Source organism: Phascolarctos cinereus, unplaced genomic scaffold (assembly GCF_003287225.1).
Source record: "Phascolarctos cinereus isolate Bilbo 61053 unplaced genomic scaffold, phaCin_HiC Scaffold_726;HRSCAF=1367, whole genome shotgun sequence".
In the NCBI taxonomy this organism is placed as follows: domain Eukaryota; kingdom Metazoa; phylum Chordata; class Mammalia; order Diprotodontia; family Phascolarctidae; genus Phascolarctos; species Phascolarctos cinereus.
The window spans coordinates 375,835,112-375,853,868 of record NW_027556098.1 but is presented as its reverse complement, the minus strand read 5'-3'; the positions used below and the strand labels follow the sequence as shown (position 1 = coordinate 375,853,868).

The window sequence follows — 18,757 nt, the reverse complement described above, 5'->3', positions numbered from 1 at the left end:
TTGCTATGGCTGGCTGGGTGAGTATCAGTGGGATCAGAAGGAAGAAAACAGTGATTTTACTCTTCTTGTTAGGAAAGTGGCAGAGGTGAGTTCTGAGACTGGAAGAAATGATTTCTCAGAAGGAGATGTGTGTCATAGCATGACCCAGGCTTTCAAATGAGATTGGGCAAAAAGCAGAGAGTCATTTACAGAGGCAAAAGAACTGAGTGACTCAGAAGATTATCATACCTTACTTAGAACAGGAAGACACTCTTATAGGTCCCCCCTCCATCCTTCATTCCTCTGCCATAATAATCGTTCTTACACATAGATTTAGTCACAAGGTCATATGGCATATCCTCTTTCATCTGATGCCTTTCTAATCTTATGTTATTCTCCTACACATTCTTTTTTTTTTTTTGGTTAGGCAGTGGGGTTAAGTGACTTTCCCAGGGTCACACAGCTGGTAAGTGTTTTGTGTCTGAGGCCAGATTTGAACTCAGGTCCTCCTGAATCCAGGGCCAGTGCTCTATCTACTGCGCCACCTAGCTGCCCCTCTCCTACACATTCTTTAGTGTTAAAGCAGTGTGGACTCTCTCTGCTCTCTTTCTTACATACTTGGTTGTTTTCTACCTCTGAACCTTCATTCACATCATTTCTTATACCTAGAATGTCCTCTCTCCCTCTTTTTACCTGTCAAATTCCTCTCTGTCCTTTAAAACCTAAATCAAATACCACGTCATCCAGGAAGCCTGCTCTGTTTCTCCCCTCCTCTCTTGACTTGCACCCCTCTGATACACTTCTCATGTAATAGTGTCTGTTAAAGTGATCCTTTTTTATGCCCAATCTCTCTCCTAGACATGAGATCCATGAAGCTAAATTTGAGGTCCATGAGGCTGGCAACTGTGCCTTATTTAAACGCTGTATTTAGATCCAGCATCCACCTGCACTTTGCACACAGAAGAAGCTTAATAAATACATTTGGAATAAACACATGGGTGGCTCAGTGGATAAAGCACTGGGGCTGGAATCAGGAGGACCTCAGCTCAAATCCAGCCTCAGACCAGACACTTGACACTTACTAGCTATGTGACCCTGGCAAGTCACTTAACTCCAATTGCCTCACCAAAAATAAATAAATAAATAAATACATTTGGAATTGAATTTTGAAATTGAATCAAACCCAACTGGCACCAACATCATGGTCAACTGATCAATCAATCGGGTATCCATTGAATGCCTCGTAGACACTTGATGCTGTGCTAGAAAGAGGTCCTGGCTCAGAGGAACTTATCATAAGGCAGCTATCTACTTGTAGCACAGTTAGTGATAGCAGAGAAAAAAGTGCTACATTTATGCGGAGAGAGGCAGCCTGATGTTATGGAAAGAATCAAAATTTAGAGTTAGGGAACCTGGGTTTCAAAGCCACTCTACTACTATCTAGCTGTGAGAGTTTGGACAAGTCATGTAAGCTCTGTAAGCTTATTTCTTTATCAATAAAATGTGAGGCTAGATGATCTCAAAGATCTTTTCCAGTTCTAAATTTGTGATCTTATGTGTGTTTAGTCACTTTTCAGTCGTATCCAACTCTTCTTGACCTTGTTTGGGGTTTTCTTGGCAGAGATACTGGAGTGGTTTGCTGTTTCCTTCTCCAGCTCATTTTACAGATGAGGAAACTGAGGCAAACAGGGTGAAGTGACTTGCCCAGGATCATACAGGTAGTAAGTGTCCAAGGCTGGATTTGTACTGACGAAGTCAGGAAGCCCAACGTTCTAGCCAACTCACCACCTAGCTGCCCTTGTGATCTTATGACATGGGTTTAAATCATTTCTTTGATACCATGTGAAATGGACAAGTTATTTCACCTCAGAATAATTCAGCTTTCTTTTCTACATAATGAGGGACATTGCGCTGGATTATGCACCCTCTCTGTTTTGGGATCCCTTTCAGCTCTGATATTCAATGAGCTAATGTCCTGCTGGCTCTCATGTTCTACTTCTAAGGGCCCCTCTAGCCTTGTTCTATGTTCTAAGTTTCCTTCTAGCTCTATGTCCTAGAATCTTGTTCTCCAACTACCTCCTCTCTGAGTCACTCTCCCTTCCTTGCCTCCTGCCGAGGTCACCTCCAATCCCTCAAGGGACAATTGTGGCCCTGGTGGCAGTGCAGCAGACCCCTAGTTGCTTCTAACTGACCTTTCTCTGTCCCCGGGCCTGCTTCGAGCCAGATGGAGAATCCACCAGCCAAATAAAGACTGGGTGACTTTTTAAGAGCTGTTTACCTGGCTTGATAATGGCTTTTCCTAAGTTACAAACTCTTCTTTTATTGGAAAGATGACAGGGTCATGTTTTAACAACTGAAGCTGGTGATGAGCAGAGAGATATCTTAGTGGGCCCTGAGGCCCAGGTGAGGAGAGGCCCCAGGAGTTGCCGACCTGCCGACCTCCCTCCCAGCCCTGCACCAGGGTGAGTTCCAGCTCAGATCTGTTCTTTCCAGCCCAGCTCTCTCCTGGCTGGGTCTGAGGCTGGCTGAGTGTGCCACCTCCTCAGAGCAAGGCGATACAGGTTCCTTCTGGTGGGACACAGACAGAGACTTCTTTCCCGAGAGTCCCTGCACATGACCCACAGGAGGATTCCAGCTGCTTGGGGAGGGAGTGTGTGTGTGTGCCTAGGGGGCTTGGGAATGGGTCTTGCTCCTCCTCCCCCCACCCCCAGCACTCAGAGATCCTCTGCTTTCGCATTTGAATTGGGGATTTCAGGTTCGGTGCCCAGAGACTTGAATCAGGGACCCACTTTCAGATCATTCTCTGCCATCATGGTACAACAAAGTGTGTGAGTTCAGGAGTCGGAGGACCTGATTCAAAGTCAGATTCTGTCCCTACTTATGTGACTTTGGGAAAGTCATTTAACATTCCTGGGGGCAAGTTCTATCTTCTATAAAATGGGCAGGTTAGAATAGATAATCTCCAAGTTCCTTTCCACTTCTGGACCTATGATTTTAGACTATGTGAGGTTGGACACAGCCCTTCTCTGGGCCTCAGTTTTCTCATCTAGATAATTGATAAGGTCCATACCAGCTCTGACATTCTGTGTTCTAAGGGCCCTTCCAGCTCTGACATTCTGTGTTCTAGGTCCCACCCCCAGTTCTCAGATTCTGTGTTCTAAGGGTCCTCATAGCTCTGACATTCTGTGTTCTTAGGACCCTTCTAATTTTAAATTCAATGATCCTACTTTGATGAAAGACCCTAGTAGGAATTCCCTCTTGCCTGAGCACAATGCCTGGCACATTGTAGGCACTGAATAACTACCTGTTAAATGAGTGAACTTTCAAAGATCCTTCCCCTCCCCCCTTCCCCTCGCCTTGAACTGAAATGAATTCTAAATAACAACAAGCGTGATGATCACTAGCGTTTACTTAGCTAATGTTGTTATTGAGTCATTTTAGTCCTGTTGAGTCTCCAGGACCCCATTTGGGGTTTTCTTGGCAGAGATACTGGAGTGGTTTGCCATTTCTTTCTCCAGGTCATTTTACAGATGAGGAAACTGAGGCAAACAAGGATAAGTGACTGACCCAGGGTCATGCAGCTGGTAAGTGTCTCATTTGTCACTTAGTTTTGGGCTCACTTACCAGTGGCGATTGAATCACGTACTAGTGGGAAAATATATTAAAAAGCATTATGTCATGGTGGGTAGAAAGATGGCCTTGGCGTTCAAGACCCACCTCTAACACTGCTAGTAAGTGTCTGAGGCCAAATTTGAACTCAGGTCCTCCTGACTCCAGACTCTAGCCACTGAGCCATCTAGCTGCTCAGCTAAGGTTTGCGAAACTTTTTACAAATTTTATCTCATGTGATTCTCACAACAACCCTGGGAGGGGGCTGCTATTATTTTCCCCATTTTACAGTTGAGGAAATAGAGGCAGGCAGAGGTGAAGGGACTTGTCCAAAGTCACACAGCTAATAAGTATCTGAGGCTGGATTTTTAACTCAGGTCTTCTTGACTCCCAACACTCCAACACTCCTCTATCCCCTGTGTCACCTGGTTGCCTAAATGGAAAAAATGCTCTTTAACAAATATTTGTCAATTTCCTATTCTGCACAGAGTCCTGCGCTCAGGACCTGTAGAGGTACATATGTTAGGCAATTTGTTTTACTTGCGCTCATGGAGCTTACCATCTAATAGAGAAATACAACCAGATGAATCAAGCTCTCTAAAGTGATGAAATTGCAGAGGAGATGCTGAGACCTACATGGGCAGGGGCAGTTTCCTCACCCAGGAGTTTCCTCTCCCTATAAAATCCTAAGTATAGCTCCTTTTCTCTACAAATAAGACAACGTATGTCCAGGAGTTAGGGGAATCAAAGAGGGCTTCCTGGGAGTGATGGCCTTTATGAGAGAGAGAGAGAGAGAGAGAGAGAGAGAGAGAGAGAGATGATAACTTTATTATATATTTAAAAGGAATAGTAAGTTGTACATAATAGATTTGTAGTTTCATGTATAATCATCTTTTTTTTCTATTTTTCTATGTTATGGAAATGCCTGTTTTATTTCTTAAGTTCAAAATAAAAAGAATAACATTTTAAAAAAGAAAATAAAAGTGGAATTGTGTTATTTTTTAAAAATTTTATTTCTTTCATTTTGAACTTAAGAAATAAAAAAAGCATTTCCATAACATAGTAGAATAGAAAAAAATCTCTTTTTTTGTGTTTTTTGCTTTGTTTTGTTTTTTCTTTCTTGTGGTTTTTCCCTTTGGTTCTGATTCTTCTTTACAACATGACTAATGTGGAAATATGTTTAATAGGATTGTACATGTATAGCTTATGTCAGATTGCATGCCGTCTTAGGGAGGGAGGAAGGGGGTGGGAATTTAGAACTCAAAATCTTATAAAAGTGAATATTGAAAACTAAAAATAAAGAAATAATAGAAAGGTAAAAATAGAAATAAAAATCTTCAAAATATTTTTTAAAAGTGGTATAGGTATATAACAGTCTAAGAAAGAAGGATGTCAGGTCACAGGATCATGCCAACTTCACAGATTTAGAGCTGGAAGGGGCTTTAGAAATCACTGAGTGAATCTCCATTTTACTGATAAGGAAACTGAGGTCCAGAGAGATGAACGGACTTACCTGAGCTCAAGCAAAATAGAAAATACAGAAAAAGTGCTTGATTCACTCCCAACTGTGCAGCCTACCCCCTTTCCTCTATCCCTGTCTTTCTTTACTTCTCTGTCTCTGTCTCTCTCCTCCCTCTCTGTGTCTGTCTGTCTATTTCTCTCTCTCTCTCTCTCTCTCTCTCTCTCTCTCTCTCTCTCTCTCTCTCTCTCACACACACACACACACACACACACACACATACACATGCTCACACACTTACACATTCACTTGCATACTGAAGAAATCCAGAGAACCCAGGCTCATCTCCCCTTATTGTTCATGTCACTCAATCCAATAATTCATATTTCTTGTGCTCTGTCAAGTTCTCCCCTCACCGCAGACCGGAGCATGAAGAAAGGCAGGGAAGATCAGCAATATTTTACAGAAGAGGAAGCTAAATGCAAAGACACCTTGCCTGACATTCTCAGACATGGCTAGCAAGGATTGGAAATGGGATTTGAGCTCAGGTCCTCCTGACTCAAAGGGCACAATGAGGCGGTAAGATACCGACATCATGGAACATCTTTGTAGCTCCCTGTATACGTCAAGTACAGAGCATCTGAGAATGGCACCCAGGATGCTGATAATGCTGAGCTTGGGGAAGAGAAGGCTGAGGGCAAAGGGGATCTGTCACTGCTGGGAACCACTTAAAGGGCTGTCATGGGGTGGTAGAGGGATCACTCTAGTTCAGTTTGATCCTACAGAGGAGAATGAGGAGCAAAGGGGGGAAGTTTCAGGGAAGCAGCATTCCTGTCAATATGAGGAAGAATTTCCTAACTCAGGATGTTGAATAGCATACTTGGGATCAGCTGTGATCTGAGACCATGGAGCTAGGAGATACCTTAGAATGTAGAATGTCAAAGGGGATATGGACCTTAGAACACAGAATATCAGAGCTGGGAGGGCCCTCAGACCACAGGATGTGAGAGCTGGGAGGGCCCTTAGAACACAGGATGTCAGAGCTGGCCCTCAGAACACAGACTGTCAGAGCTGGGAGGGCCTTCAAAACACAGGCTATCTGAGCTGGGAGGGATCTTAGAACACAGAACGTCAGAGTTGGGACAGCCCTTAGAACACAGAATGTCAGAGCTGGGGGAGGGGGCAGGGCTTTAGAACACAGAATGTCCGAGTTGGAAGGGCCTTTAGAACACAGAATGTCAGAGCTGGGAGGGTCCTTAGAACATTAGAACACAGAATATCAGAGTGCGGTATCTTTTCACTGGCTGACCCTCACACCTCAAATTCTCTTTCCATGCTCTTTTCTCTGAGAATCCCCAGCCTCCTTCAAAGAATCAGCTCAAACCCCACCTTCTGCAGAAGCCCTTTCCTCGATGCTTCAGCCTTCCCTTCAAAGCTTCCCTTCTACTTACTCTATATGTTCATTTGTTATACTTGTCTCCCCCAATAGAATGTGAGCTCCTTGAGGGCAGGAACTGTTTTTGTTCCTTTTTTCCCCAGAACTCAACACAGTAACTAGCACATAGTAGGTACTTAATAAATGAGTAGTAACTGACTTTCTGTCTAAACTTAGCAAAATGATTGTATGTGTGGGCCTCAGTTTTCTCTCCTATGAAACGGGAGTAATAACTGTGCTGCTACTTAACCATAGAGAATGGTTCTTAAGACCAAATGAAATGATGTACTTGAAATTCTTTGTAACCATTGGTATTACATAAATGAGTTATATTATATTAATTATGGAGTTAATTATAAACCATAAAAATATTAATGGATAATTACTAATTAGTAAAAGTTGATTAGTTATTTCATTGATTGATAATTAAATTAATAAAATTTATAATAGAATACTTGAAGCAGCACAATGCTCTTAAAAGAACACTGGAGGGCTTGCAGTCAGAAAAACCTGGATTCAGATCCCAGCCTTGACAATGATTAGCTCTGATGACTTTTGGCAAGTCTGAGCCTCTATTTCTTGATTTGCAAAATCAATCTATAAACATTTGTTACACCTACCACATGCCAGGTACTGTGCTAAATGCTGGGGTTAGAAAAAGAGGCAAAACATAGGCCCTGCCCTCAAGGAACTTACAATCTACTATATAGTGAAGTATAATAATGTTTGAAGCGGCTGCCTGGCAGGGTTTATGTGTGTGCTGCTAATCATTAAGCATCAGATACCAGATGTCTCCATCACTGTTATCTGATTTCAGCAGTCTTGACTTCACTATGACTTAGTAAGTACATAATCTTTGAAAATTACCGTGGCCTAAAATGTTAACATATCATGGCCTGCATGGTCGCACAAGGCCAAGTGAGCTATGTTGGGCATCAGCTGGCAAACCTGGGCTTAGTCATGGGACCCATATTCAAGAGTCTTTCTAGCTTGGCAGGACCTGCCATACCTCAAGTTCCACCTGCTTAACCTTTGAAAACTCCAGTGCTGGGAGTACCCTTGGGACACAGAATGTCAGAGCTGGGAAGACCTTTAGAACACAGAATGTCAGAGCTGGGAGGGACCTTAGAACATAGGATGTCAGAGCTGGGAGGGCCCTTGGAACACAGGATGCCAGAGCTGGGAGGGCTCTTAGAACACAGAATGTCAGAGCTGGGAGGGACCTTAGAACATGGAAGTTCAGGGCTGATTGAGTCCTTAGAATATATCAGAGTTGCAGAGGTGCTTTAGAACATAGAATGTCCAGAGCTGCAAGTCAGCATGGTACAGATGAAATAATACTGGGTCTGGGGTCAGGTATTCTGGGTTCAGATCTTACCTCTCTTCTTTACTCTCTGTATGTAAGTGTAAAGTCACTTAACCTAATTGGGCCTCAGTTTCCTTCTCTGTAAAGGGAGGGGGTTGGACTAGATGACTTTCTGTGTCCCCTCCAGCTCTAGTTGATGAGTCAATAGGCATTTATTAAATGCCTACTATATGCCAGGCACTGTCCCTGCCCTCAAGGAGCTCTAGCCTCTCTTTTTTTTTTGAGGCAATTGGGGTTAAGTGACTTGCCCAGGGTCACACAGGTAGTCAGTGTCAAGTGTCTGGCCTGAGACTGGATTTGAACTCAGGTCCTCCTGACTCCAGGGCCAGTGCTCTATCCACTTCACCACCTAGCTGCTCTGAGCTCTAGCCTCTTGACCTGATGAATATGAATAATGCAGGAGATTAGAAGGGCCTTAGACTGAAGAACAGGATGTCGGAGTCCAAAAAGACCTTCTTAAGTACCTGGGTCATTTGGGGGGCTGGGAGTGGAGGCTTATGATGGGTAATACTAACTCTCCTTCATTCAGAGTTGCTGCTGATGTCTGTAGATGCCCTGTGGAGATGAAAGGGTGAAGGGCCCAGAGATAGAGGGAGAAGAACCATTAAAAAAAATGTTTGGCGAGCACAGACTTGCCACTCGGAATCCCTTCCACCTCCCCAAGCCCAGCCAGCATGAGTCACCTCTCTGGCCCTTCACCTGTTCATTGCAACACATGTGATAGAAACTTCACCATGAAAATGAGCAATAGGAGGCGCAGAGACGTTTTTGTCTTTTGGGTAACATCGATAGAGATTTCTTTTTTGATTGACAGCTGGCACCTGCAAGGTTGCAACACGCACAGCTGACTGTAAGACTGCTAGGAGAAGAGCTGTTCCCTTTCCATTAAAGGGAGATTGGGCAGGGACACACATGGTCCCCTATCCTGCCCTGGTGATAGCCCTGCTCTGCTAACAGAGCTGCAAGAAGAAAGCCTGTTCCCTTCTTGGCTGGGGTCAGGTGAGGTGGGTGTCTCCCTGAGGAACCCCCACACACTGTCCTTGATAAGAACAGTTATGGAAAGAGCTCACCTCCATTTACCAGGGACATGACTTGAGCCCCAAAACTACATAATGGCAAAGTCTGTTGAAACCTCACTTTCTATGTGAAAACAGAGAGTGGGGAAAGGTGAGGCTTTCAGGAAGGCAGGGCAAAGAAACAACTTGCCAAAAAGTAAAAATGAGGGGTGGGGGGAGACAGACAAACAGACACACAAAACAGAGAGAGACAGAGAGAGGAGGGGGGAGAGGTGGGGTAAAAGAGAGAGAAGGGGAGAGGGAGAGAGAAGGAAGAGAAAGAAGAAGAGAAAGAAAGGGAGGGACAGAAGAGGGAAAGGGAAGGGGAGAGAGAGAAAGAAAATGAGAGACAGAGGCAAATGAAAGACAGAGACACAGAGAAAGGGATAAAAGTAAGGGACAGAGACAGAGTGCCAGAGAGAGACAGAGATCGGAACAGACAGAAAGGGAAGAGAGACACACAAAGGGAGAGAGGGAGGGAAAGAGAGAAAAAGAGGAAATAGAGAAGGAGAGGGAGAGGAAGAAAAAGATAGAAAGAGTAAGAGACGAAAAGAGGGAAAGAAGGGAGAGAGAGGGAGGGAGGAGGGCATATACCTGTGGCATAGATTTCATAGACTTATAGAATCACAGGATTTTGGAACTAGAAGCTTCAGAGCTAGAATGTAGAAAATAAAAGTGAACAGTATTCTGGAACACGGGATGCTAGAATATCATTCTCATTGATACATATACACACACACCACTTTTAAGGCTCAGGGAGCATTTTAAATAAAATATCTCATGGCATCCTTACAACAACCCTCTAAGATAGAAACTACAAGTATTATTATCCCCATTTTATACATGAAGAAACTGAGACTCAGAGAGGTTAAACAAGTTGCTCACAGTGTAGAAGGCATAATTTGAACCCAAGTACAACGCACTTTCTATTACAGGATCTTGGAACAGACAATCATACAGTCGTGGATTTTGAGCAGGAAGGAATCTTTGAGACCACCTGGCTCATTGCCCGCCTTCTGCACCTGAGAAAGAGGAGCACCAGAGAAGGAATGACTTCCCCAAGATCACAAATAAAGTTCGTTTCCTTTGTGTAAAACGTGACGGAAATTTGGGGATACAGTGAGATGGGGAGACAGCCACGTAAAGCACACAAGCATTCAGCAAGTTCTCTGGGCTCCTGACTTTCTGATTGTTGGAGGGAGGTGGGCAAAGTAATCTTAGCTGCCAAGTCTTAACCAGGAACTTTTAACCATATCCTTTAGACGAGTTCTCTGTTTGTCCCTGTATTTTTCCTCTCCCAGTTTTGCTGCTTACCAGCATGCTATTTTTTCCCTTCCCTCCCTCTTTCTCTCCCTCCCTCTTCTCCACCCCCGCCCCCTTACCGAGAAAGGAATTGGCTAAGGCTCCACCCAGACAGAGAAATGATCTAGCTGGGCCAGGCTCTGGCGTAGAGAGGGTTAACAGTTGCACCTGCTGAGGTGTACCTGCCTTCTCGGGCACCTGTCTCCTCAGCCAATCAGGAGCCACCCTTCAGGGAGCCAACCTGTCAGCAAAATACCTACACAGCAACCCGACCATAAATCAAACATTCACTCCACGGGCCATGTCTGTATTGGGCAGGATTTAGAAGAGAACAGTTGGTCCCATCCGCCAGATTGGGGAAGGTGCTTGAAGATTTGGAAACCTGGGAGAACATGTCGAATGAAGTAGAGTGAGTACCAGACTGCAGCTGTCTGTCTCCATGTCACCGGTCCCAAGCTTGAGCTTGAGCCCGAGCCCCGCTCTGCTCCGCTTTGACGGCGGCCAGAGAGACTTTCCTGGGCTGTGTGGGTTGGAACCATAGAGTAATTTGTAAGGGTAAATGAATGGGCAAAGACTCTCTCTGTCTCCATGCATGTCCGGACAGGCCCCCCCTAGGGCAAGAGTACAGGCTGTTTCCCTGGGAAAAAGAGATTTTTTTTCCCCTGAAGCAGTTTCGAGCCCGGGCAGGGGAGTCGAAGACTGAAACTCGATGGGAAGATTCTTAGCAGACGGCATTGGCACCCTGGGAGAGGCCTCGGGGACACACACACACACACACACACCACACACACACACACACACACACACACACACACCTCCACTTGCTCATTCTCCAGTGTAAGAGGGTCTTCTTTAACTAGCAAACCAAATGCTTCGGGCTTTTTTCTGAACTTTCCGTAAGTGATCACTAGGTGCCAGAAACCAACTGAACTATTGAGGATGTTTTCTTAAACTCCTAGAGGGGAAAGAAAGCTGCGGGTTCTTTCTTGTAAGCATGTGGCACTTCAGAGCCGCATCTCCAGATGTCTGCTCGGTAAAATGTGCCGAGGGGAGGGGGGGTGGCCGGGGGCGGGGGCGGGGAAGGGGGCAAATCTAGAGGATCTCAAGGTCCCTTCTACCGCTGACATCGTAGGTTCTAACATTCCATAGTCTAAGGTCCCTTCCAGCTCTAACATTATAGGTTCTAATATTCTAGATTTTATGTGCAAATATAGCCTGTTCTAAGGTCCTTCCGAGCTCTGACATTCTATGTCTTAAAACACCTTCCAGGTCTGATATTCTGTGTTCTAAGGGCTCTTTTGCTGATGTGATATGAGATGAGATGAGATGAGATGAGATGAGATGAGATGAGATGAGTGAGATGAGATGAGATGAGATGAGATGAGATGAGATGAGATGAGATGAGATGAGATGAGATTACTAGTTATAGTTGCCCTTCCCCTAATCCAAACTTTGACAAAGGCCCTGGATGGGATGCTGAGAGATTAGGATTACTGCACCCGTTCTTTCCTCCTCTCCTCCCTCTCCCCACCTCGAGGAAACGGGGAGGCAAAGACTGAGATGCCCTCCCATCCTCCCCTAGGGATCTCAGACCTCTCTCTCTCTCTCTCTCTCTCTCTCTCTCTCTCTCTCTCTCTCTCTCTCTCTCTCTCTCTCTCTCTTTCACCAGCCAAGGTGTTGAGGGATAGCTGGCCAAAGGCAAGTTTTGCAAGTCTTTTTTTTCCCCCCTCTGACACTCCGTTTAAAGCCTTGAAAAAGAATGAGTCCTGGAGCTAGGCAGGGTTCTGCCGTTCCTCAATCTGGCCCAATTTTACCCTTGTAATGTGTGCAGGCTCCCATCATTCTGTCTGTGCTTTGGCATCCATCTTCTTAAGAGGCACAGGCTCCAAGGAGTCATCCCTCAATTAGAAAGAAAAGCAAGACATTTCTCTAGGGCTTTAAAGTTCACCGAGCATTTCCTTCGGAACAACCCCAGGAAATATGATTACGCCCATTTTCCAGATGAGGAGTCAGGCTCAAAGAGGAAATGATTTGGCCAGGTCACACAACTAGTACGCCTTGCTGCCTCTTGAGGCCTGGATCTCCATACTCTTAAGTTTAAAACTCTTCAGTCCAAGAGGAAGCTAACTTCTTCCAAATCACCAGCGCTGTCTACTAGCCAACCTCGCTGTAAGATAAGTAGCAAGCCAGGGCTTCTGAGACAGTCTAACTTTTCCTACTAAGCTTGGTGGAAGGAGAAGGGATTGGTGCTTGGGGCTGCCTTTGGAGCCCAGCCCACTGAAGCCACAGACTCAGTCTAGATCTGAAGGCAGATTTTATTTACAATTCCCTCCCTAGCCCTGTACATGTCCCTGCCAAACTGCCAAGATGCTTCCATTTGAAACTCTCTCTAGCTCTCGCCCTCTCTCTCTCTCTCTCTCTCTCTCTCTCTCTCTCTCTCTCTGTCTCTCTCTCTCTCCTTTCTCTCTCTCTGTCTCTCTCTCCCTCCCTCCCTTTCTCTCCCCCTCCCTCAGTAACTGACTAAGCCTTAGGATTTTTGGCTGAGGGTCTCACGAGGACCATTTCAGTACTTGAAGAGGAGGGAGAGGTAGGGGCAGGGGCGGAGAGGCAGCTTCATTGGAGGGGTGGGGTTCTGATTCAGGGAGGAAGGAGATGGGTAATTGTAGGTAACCTTCAGAGACCACAATTTCAACTCACAATAGGTAGCCTGAGCTCAGGCCCTGAGGCTGAGCAGGCTGAGCAGATAAGGAGGATGGGAACTGGGCACAGCTCCGATTCACAGTTTCACTGACAGCGTTTGTTGCAACTTCCAGAGCTGCAGCAGACCTGCAGGGCTGTTGTCTCTTCAAAGCATTGCCCAGGAATGCACCCGATAGGAGTGTTTGGCTCCCAGGAAGGAAACAAACGCATTGGTATTTAGGATGTTAAAACTGGAAGGGACCCTGAGACAGAGATCAGAGCTGCAAGAGAGAATTTAGCATACAGAACGTCAGAACCAGAAGGGTCATCAAAATCCAGAATATTAGATCTGGGAGGGGCCTGTGAGCAGAGAATGTTAGAGCTGGGAGAAACCTCAGAAGAGAGAATGTTAGAATTGAGAGGGAGATCTAAGAACAAAGAATGTTGGAACAGAGAACATCGGAGCTATAAGGAGACTCAGAGCTTAGAATACCTTAGGGCATTTCATCCTCTGTGTAGCTCTGTGCTTTGCATATAGTAAACACTGAATTCCAGTAAATGTCTGTGGCTGTATGAATGGGTGGATGGTTGAAGGAATGCAGAATGAACTGAAGGGGGCTTAGAATGTTAGAAGACAGCACAGAATAAAAGGAATTAGGACACAGAGAGGCAACTGTAAGGTACCTCAGCAATCATCTGATCCAGGCTTTTCAGTTCTTAGATGGAAAAATGGAGGCCCAGGTAAGGTAGGCAACTGGCCTAGGGTCACACAGCAATTTTGTAGGCTCGGCTCTCTGAACATTTGACGTAATGCTTTTGGGTCTTAAGAAACATGGCGGCTTGTTAGTTACATCAGAAGCTAACACAACTCAGCCCACAGGGTGGCAGGCCCAGCCCGCTTTCATGTGGTCTGGTCCCAACACTGGGCTGTCTGTGTCACCCAATTGAAATCCACCCCCTTTTTCCTTTAACCAGTTCCTCCTCCCCTCAGCCCTTTGCTGCCCTCTGGTACCTCTAGGCAGCAGAGGACCCTGGGGGAATCTGGCATTCCTCACCGGAACTGGGAACTGGGAACCCAGAGCAAACAGGTTGCCTAATGAGCTCCTCAGGTCGAGGAAACAGACAGCTTGTCTGCTTCCTGAGGGTCAGATCTTCCTAAGTCCTGGCCATGATCCCTCTTGTGGTCACTGAGTCTCTGTGTCTGGGTTGGTAGCTCTCCTGGCTGGGCTTTGAACGAGAGGGACCTGCCAAAGAGGGGTGAGTGGCTAACTTCAGGGGCTGGTCCCATATGCACTGAAGAAGCCATCCCCAGCCCCTTGTTCTGAACAGATCAACCTATTCCTCCCCACTTCCGGGGTCACAGATTTGCAGCTGGAAGGGACCATAGCAGCTACCCAACCCAAGCCTTACATTTTTGAGATAAAGAAAGTGAGGCCCAAAGAGAGACAGAGACCTCAAAGAGAAGGACAGAGCTGGGATTTGAACCCACAGCTTCTAACCAGAGTCAGTTCACAAGAATTTATCAGGCATCTACCGTGTGTCAGGAAATGGGCTAAGTGTCGGGAATAGAAAGAAGAGGGAAAAATATCATTCCTGCCCTGAAGGAGCTCACATTCTGGCTGGGGAGACATCTATAAGATATTCACAGTATAAGTGGTAGATAATTTGAGAGAGAAGGAACAGTAGAAGGGGGCACCTGGAGTTTCATAGCATACCCTGCTTGCCTTCTGGAATCTTCTTCCTGTCCTATTGCTGGGTAGAACCTGGGAGAGGCATCCAATTAGAATAGGGTAGGGATAGAGGAGCTGAAGAAGTGAATAATAGCAGTTATGACTATCATTATATCCCTTTAAGGTTAACAAAGCACTTTCCCCCACAACAACCCTAGGAGGCAACTAGCAGTGTTATTCCCATTTTGAAGATGAGAAAACTGAGGCTGAGCATTGTGTTTAACTCACCCAGGGTCACACAATTTTGTCAGTGTCAAAGCTGAAATTTGAACCCAAGTCCCTAAAGGTCCTTTTCACTGTACCTAGGGAATAGCAGCCTCGTGTCTGACATGGGCCCACTGAGGCCAGCCTGACAGCTGCTACCTGCTCTAACTGCTCCAAAGCCTTGAAAGAGTTAACCAGGAGCTCCTCCCTGCTGTGGTTTTGTGGTCGAAACCATGATTGCCAGGAGCACATTTTTGTCATACACAAGGTGTCTTATTAAAAGTTGAGTTACGCTCCTGGTGAATGAAAAGTTAAAAGCCATCATTAAGTCCTGGCTGTAAAGCTCACCGAATAGGCTGACAGCATGGCCATCCCAGCAGCCCCAGCCATTGGCAAGCTTTCTAGCCTCTGAATCTGCCTCCTAACCACAGGCAGATTTTATGAGCCAGCCCGTGTTATGTTGCCTGCCCCAGCCAGCTGGTCTCTCCTCTTCACCATTTCTGTCCCACTGAGTCACCACCGCCACCACCACTACCACCACCAGGAGATCAGCCCAGCCACAAGGGAGGCAGCCGACCCCACTTCTCAGCTCAGCTCTCTCTAGCTGTGGCTGTGCGTGAAGGAAGGAGGAGGGACCAAATGTTCTCTGGGAGCCTTCCAATTTGAAGATTCAGCCTGCACTGAGCAAGGCACTGGGCACAGACCCTTCCTTCAGGAAGCTCTTCTTCTTTTGTAGGGAAGTAACACTAACCTAGGAAATTAAATGCATGATCTATACAAAGCGATTCCCACTGGGGAGGGTGCTAATAACTTAAGGCAACACGCTAAGCTCCCTGTGGCTGAGCTGAGGTTTCTGTGAGACACAGCTGAGGGAGCTCATTCTAGGCAGGGAGCGGGTGGACGATGGAAGACAAATATATGGGGAGGCAGGCATTTGGGTCTAGGACATGTAGCATATGTGGACAAGGACTCAAGCATTGTTAGTTCTCAGGTCTTTTCTATCTCTGTCAGTCTATGTTCTAAGATCTCTTCTAGCTTTGATGGTCTATATTCTCCATTCTAAGGCCCCTTCCAGATTTCATGTTCTATGTTCTAAAGTGCTGTCCACCTCTAAGATTCTGAGTTCTAAGGTCCCTCCCAGCTCTGACATTCTGTTCTAAGGGCTCTCCCAGCTCTGACATCCTATGTTCTATGGTCCCTCCCAGCTCTGACATCCTGTGTTCTAAGAGCCCTCCCAGCTCTGACATTCTCTATTCTAAGGGTCTTTCCAGCTCTGACATTCTCTGTTCTAAGGGCCCTCCTAGATTTAATATTCTATATTCTGAAGTGCTGTCCAGCTCTGACATCCTGTATTCAAGTCCCCTCCCAGCTCTGACATTCTGTGTTCTAAAGGCCCTTTCAACCCTGACATTCTGTTCTAAGGGCCCTCCCATCTCTGACATTTTCTTGTTCTAGGAGCCCTTTCAGCTAGCTGTAGCCCATGCTCCGTGGTCCCTTCCAGTGCTGACATTCTACATTTTGTGATTCTGTGAGGAAGAAGTGGAAGAATACCTCTTGGTTGAGCTATAAGGCTTCTACTTATCCAGTTCCTTTGCCTGATAAAGCAAATATCAAATTGGGATTTAAGAAACTTGAGTTATAGCTCCAGCTCCACCACTGAGTTGCTATGGGATAGCTGCTTTTGGCCTCAGTTTCCCCATCTGTAAAACAGAGATAATAACTGTTGTTCTATCCAAACCCATCCATCACCCCTTTTGCTGAGAACAAAGGAAATAATATCCCTGAACTACTGAGATTCTTGAAGGAAGATGTCTAGCTGTGTGACCCTGGGCCAGTTACTTAGCACAGTGCCTGGCACATAGCATATACTCTTTATAAAAGTTTATTGGATCGAATTCAACCTTTCTGGACCTCAGTTTTCTCATCTGTGAGAGCCAGATGGAGTGGCCAAGGCCTTCTGACTCTAAGCCTATGATCCTAAGAGCCCGTGTATGGAGCTTTAGCATTACCTGACTGGGTAGTCTTATAGTGACTGATAGTTATGTCATGTCTGGCTTCTGTAGGGAACTGCCACAGGTTGGGAGATGGATCTTGGTCTTCAGTCACAGAAAGATGTTGGCCAATGAAGGAAAGGGGGAAGGGAAAGGGAGGGACAAGAGAGAAAGAGGAGAATGTGTTATGAGAGAAAGAAGGCATAAAGACAAGATCAGATAAGTAGGGGATTTTTCCAATAAACAGAAAGAAAACAAATCATCTGTTTAATTAGATAATGGAAATTGGTCAGTTAGAATGCAGCTATAAGTGTGGAGCTAGGCAATGACAGTTTCTGCTGATGACTTTAGACACAGATGATTGAGTTCTCCATTTTTGTGAATCTCAAAGCCCCTTAGCCAAGGCTGATGGCAAGAGCGATATTTGCCTTTCATAGGTTAGAGGTGAAACTAAGGCTCGGGTAGGATCTGTCAGTAGCACAAAGACATTGGCCCACTCAGGAGTAAGCCATCAAGTCCCCCAAATGTGACCAGAGGATGAAATCAGTTTTGTATTTGGTCAAGTCCACCTCCAGAGGTCCAGACGGGCATTTAGTAGGACCACGCAGCCCAGGGCGGACACCCCTCTCCTAAACAGAGGCTTGCTGTTGGGAAGGGAGAAGGTTGGGGAATTCTTTCCACTGTGTGCAGTTTTGGGCAGGGCTTCTGTGTGGGTAATTAGTGAGCTTGGTTGATCGCCTCTGATGAGGGCTGGATATCTCTGCATTAGGGCTTGCCAAGCAAATTGATGGGTGGATCAGTGTGTCAACAGGAGCACAGCCCCATGAAGTCCTTTCCATGAGAGAGGTGGGGTGGAGCCAGGGCCTGGTGCACAGACAGGGCTTCTCCCGGGGAACCAATACCCACTGCATGGGCCTTGATCTTGGCTTTTGTTTCTTGACCTTCTGGAAAGTAGAGAGAGGCTCCTTATTCTGCCTTGGATGGGATGCTCTGCACATTCAAGGCCTCTGCTCAGAGGCATGCATGGTCAAGATGAAAGATGATCAGAGGCACAGTGATAGAATGGATAGAGTCTGTTAATGACACCATCACTCAGGTACATCTTCTGTGTTTAAGTATTTGTGTTAGAGCTACAAGGGGCTTTGGAACAGGAAATGTGCAAACCGTGAAGGGCCTTTAGGACATGGAATGTCAGAAGCGAGAGGGGCCGGAATGTTAAACCTGGGAGAGACCTGGGAGAGACTTTAGTACATAGAATGTCAGAGCTGGAAAGGCTCTTAGACCATGACATGTTATAGCTGGAAGGGACCTTAGAACACAGAATATCAAAGCCTACGAGAAGCAAATTGAGAGTCAACCTGATGCGGAAGTTAGAATGTTGGACCTGGATCAAAAAGACCTGAATTCCCATCTTACTTTATAATGTTCAGTCATTTGTCTGTCATGTCCAACTCTCTGCAACCCCATTTGGAGTTTTCTTGAAAAAGATACTAGAGTGGTTTGCCATTTCCTTCTCCAACTCATTTTACAGATGAGGAAACTGAGGCAAGCATGGTTAAGTGACTTTCCCAGGGTCACATAGCTAGTAGGTATCTGAGGCCAGATTTGAACTCATGAAGATGAGTCTTCCTGACCCAGTGCTCTATCCACTGCGTAACCTAGCTGCCTCTACTTTACAATAAAAGTTTTCGTTTATATAACACTTTTAAGCTAATGAAGTGCTTTACATACATTATCTCATTAAATACTCACAACACTCCTGTAAGGTAGATGCTATTGTTCCCATTTTACATGTAAGAAAACAGAGGCAGACAAAAGTTAAGTGACTTGCCCAGGGTCACAGAGCCACAGAGAGTTTCCGAGGCAGGATTTGCATTTGAGTCTTCCTGACTCCAAGTCCAGCGCTCTTATCGAATCACCTTGCTGTCTCAGTCTCCACATCTTTAAC

At 45.7% G+C, this 18,757-nt stretch overlaps 1 protein-coding gene across 1 annotated transcript in view; it reads left to right on the top strand.

Moving 5' to 3' along the window:
* The first annotated feature begins 10,343 nt into the window (after positions 1-10,343).
* The window catches only part of GRHL3 (grainyhead like transcription factor 3), a 50,704-nt gene continuing 42,290 nt past the window's right edge, over positions 10,344-18,757 (top strand). The window contains exon 1 of the mRNA XM_020983110.2: positions 10,344-10,614. Within this exon, the coding sequence (XP_020838769.1) occupies positions 10,598-10,614 (17 nt within the window). The 5' untranslated portion in view covers positions 10,344-10,597. The remainder of the gene's footprint in view (positions 10,615-18,757) is intronic.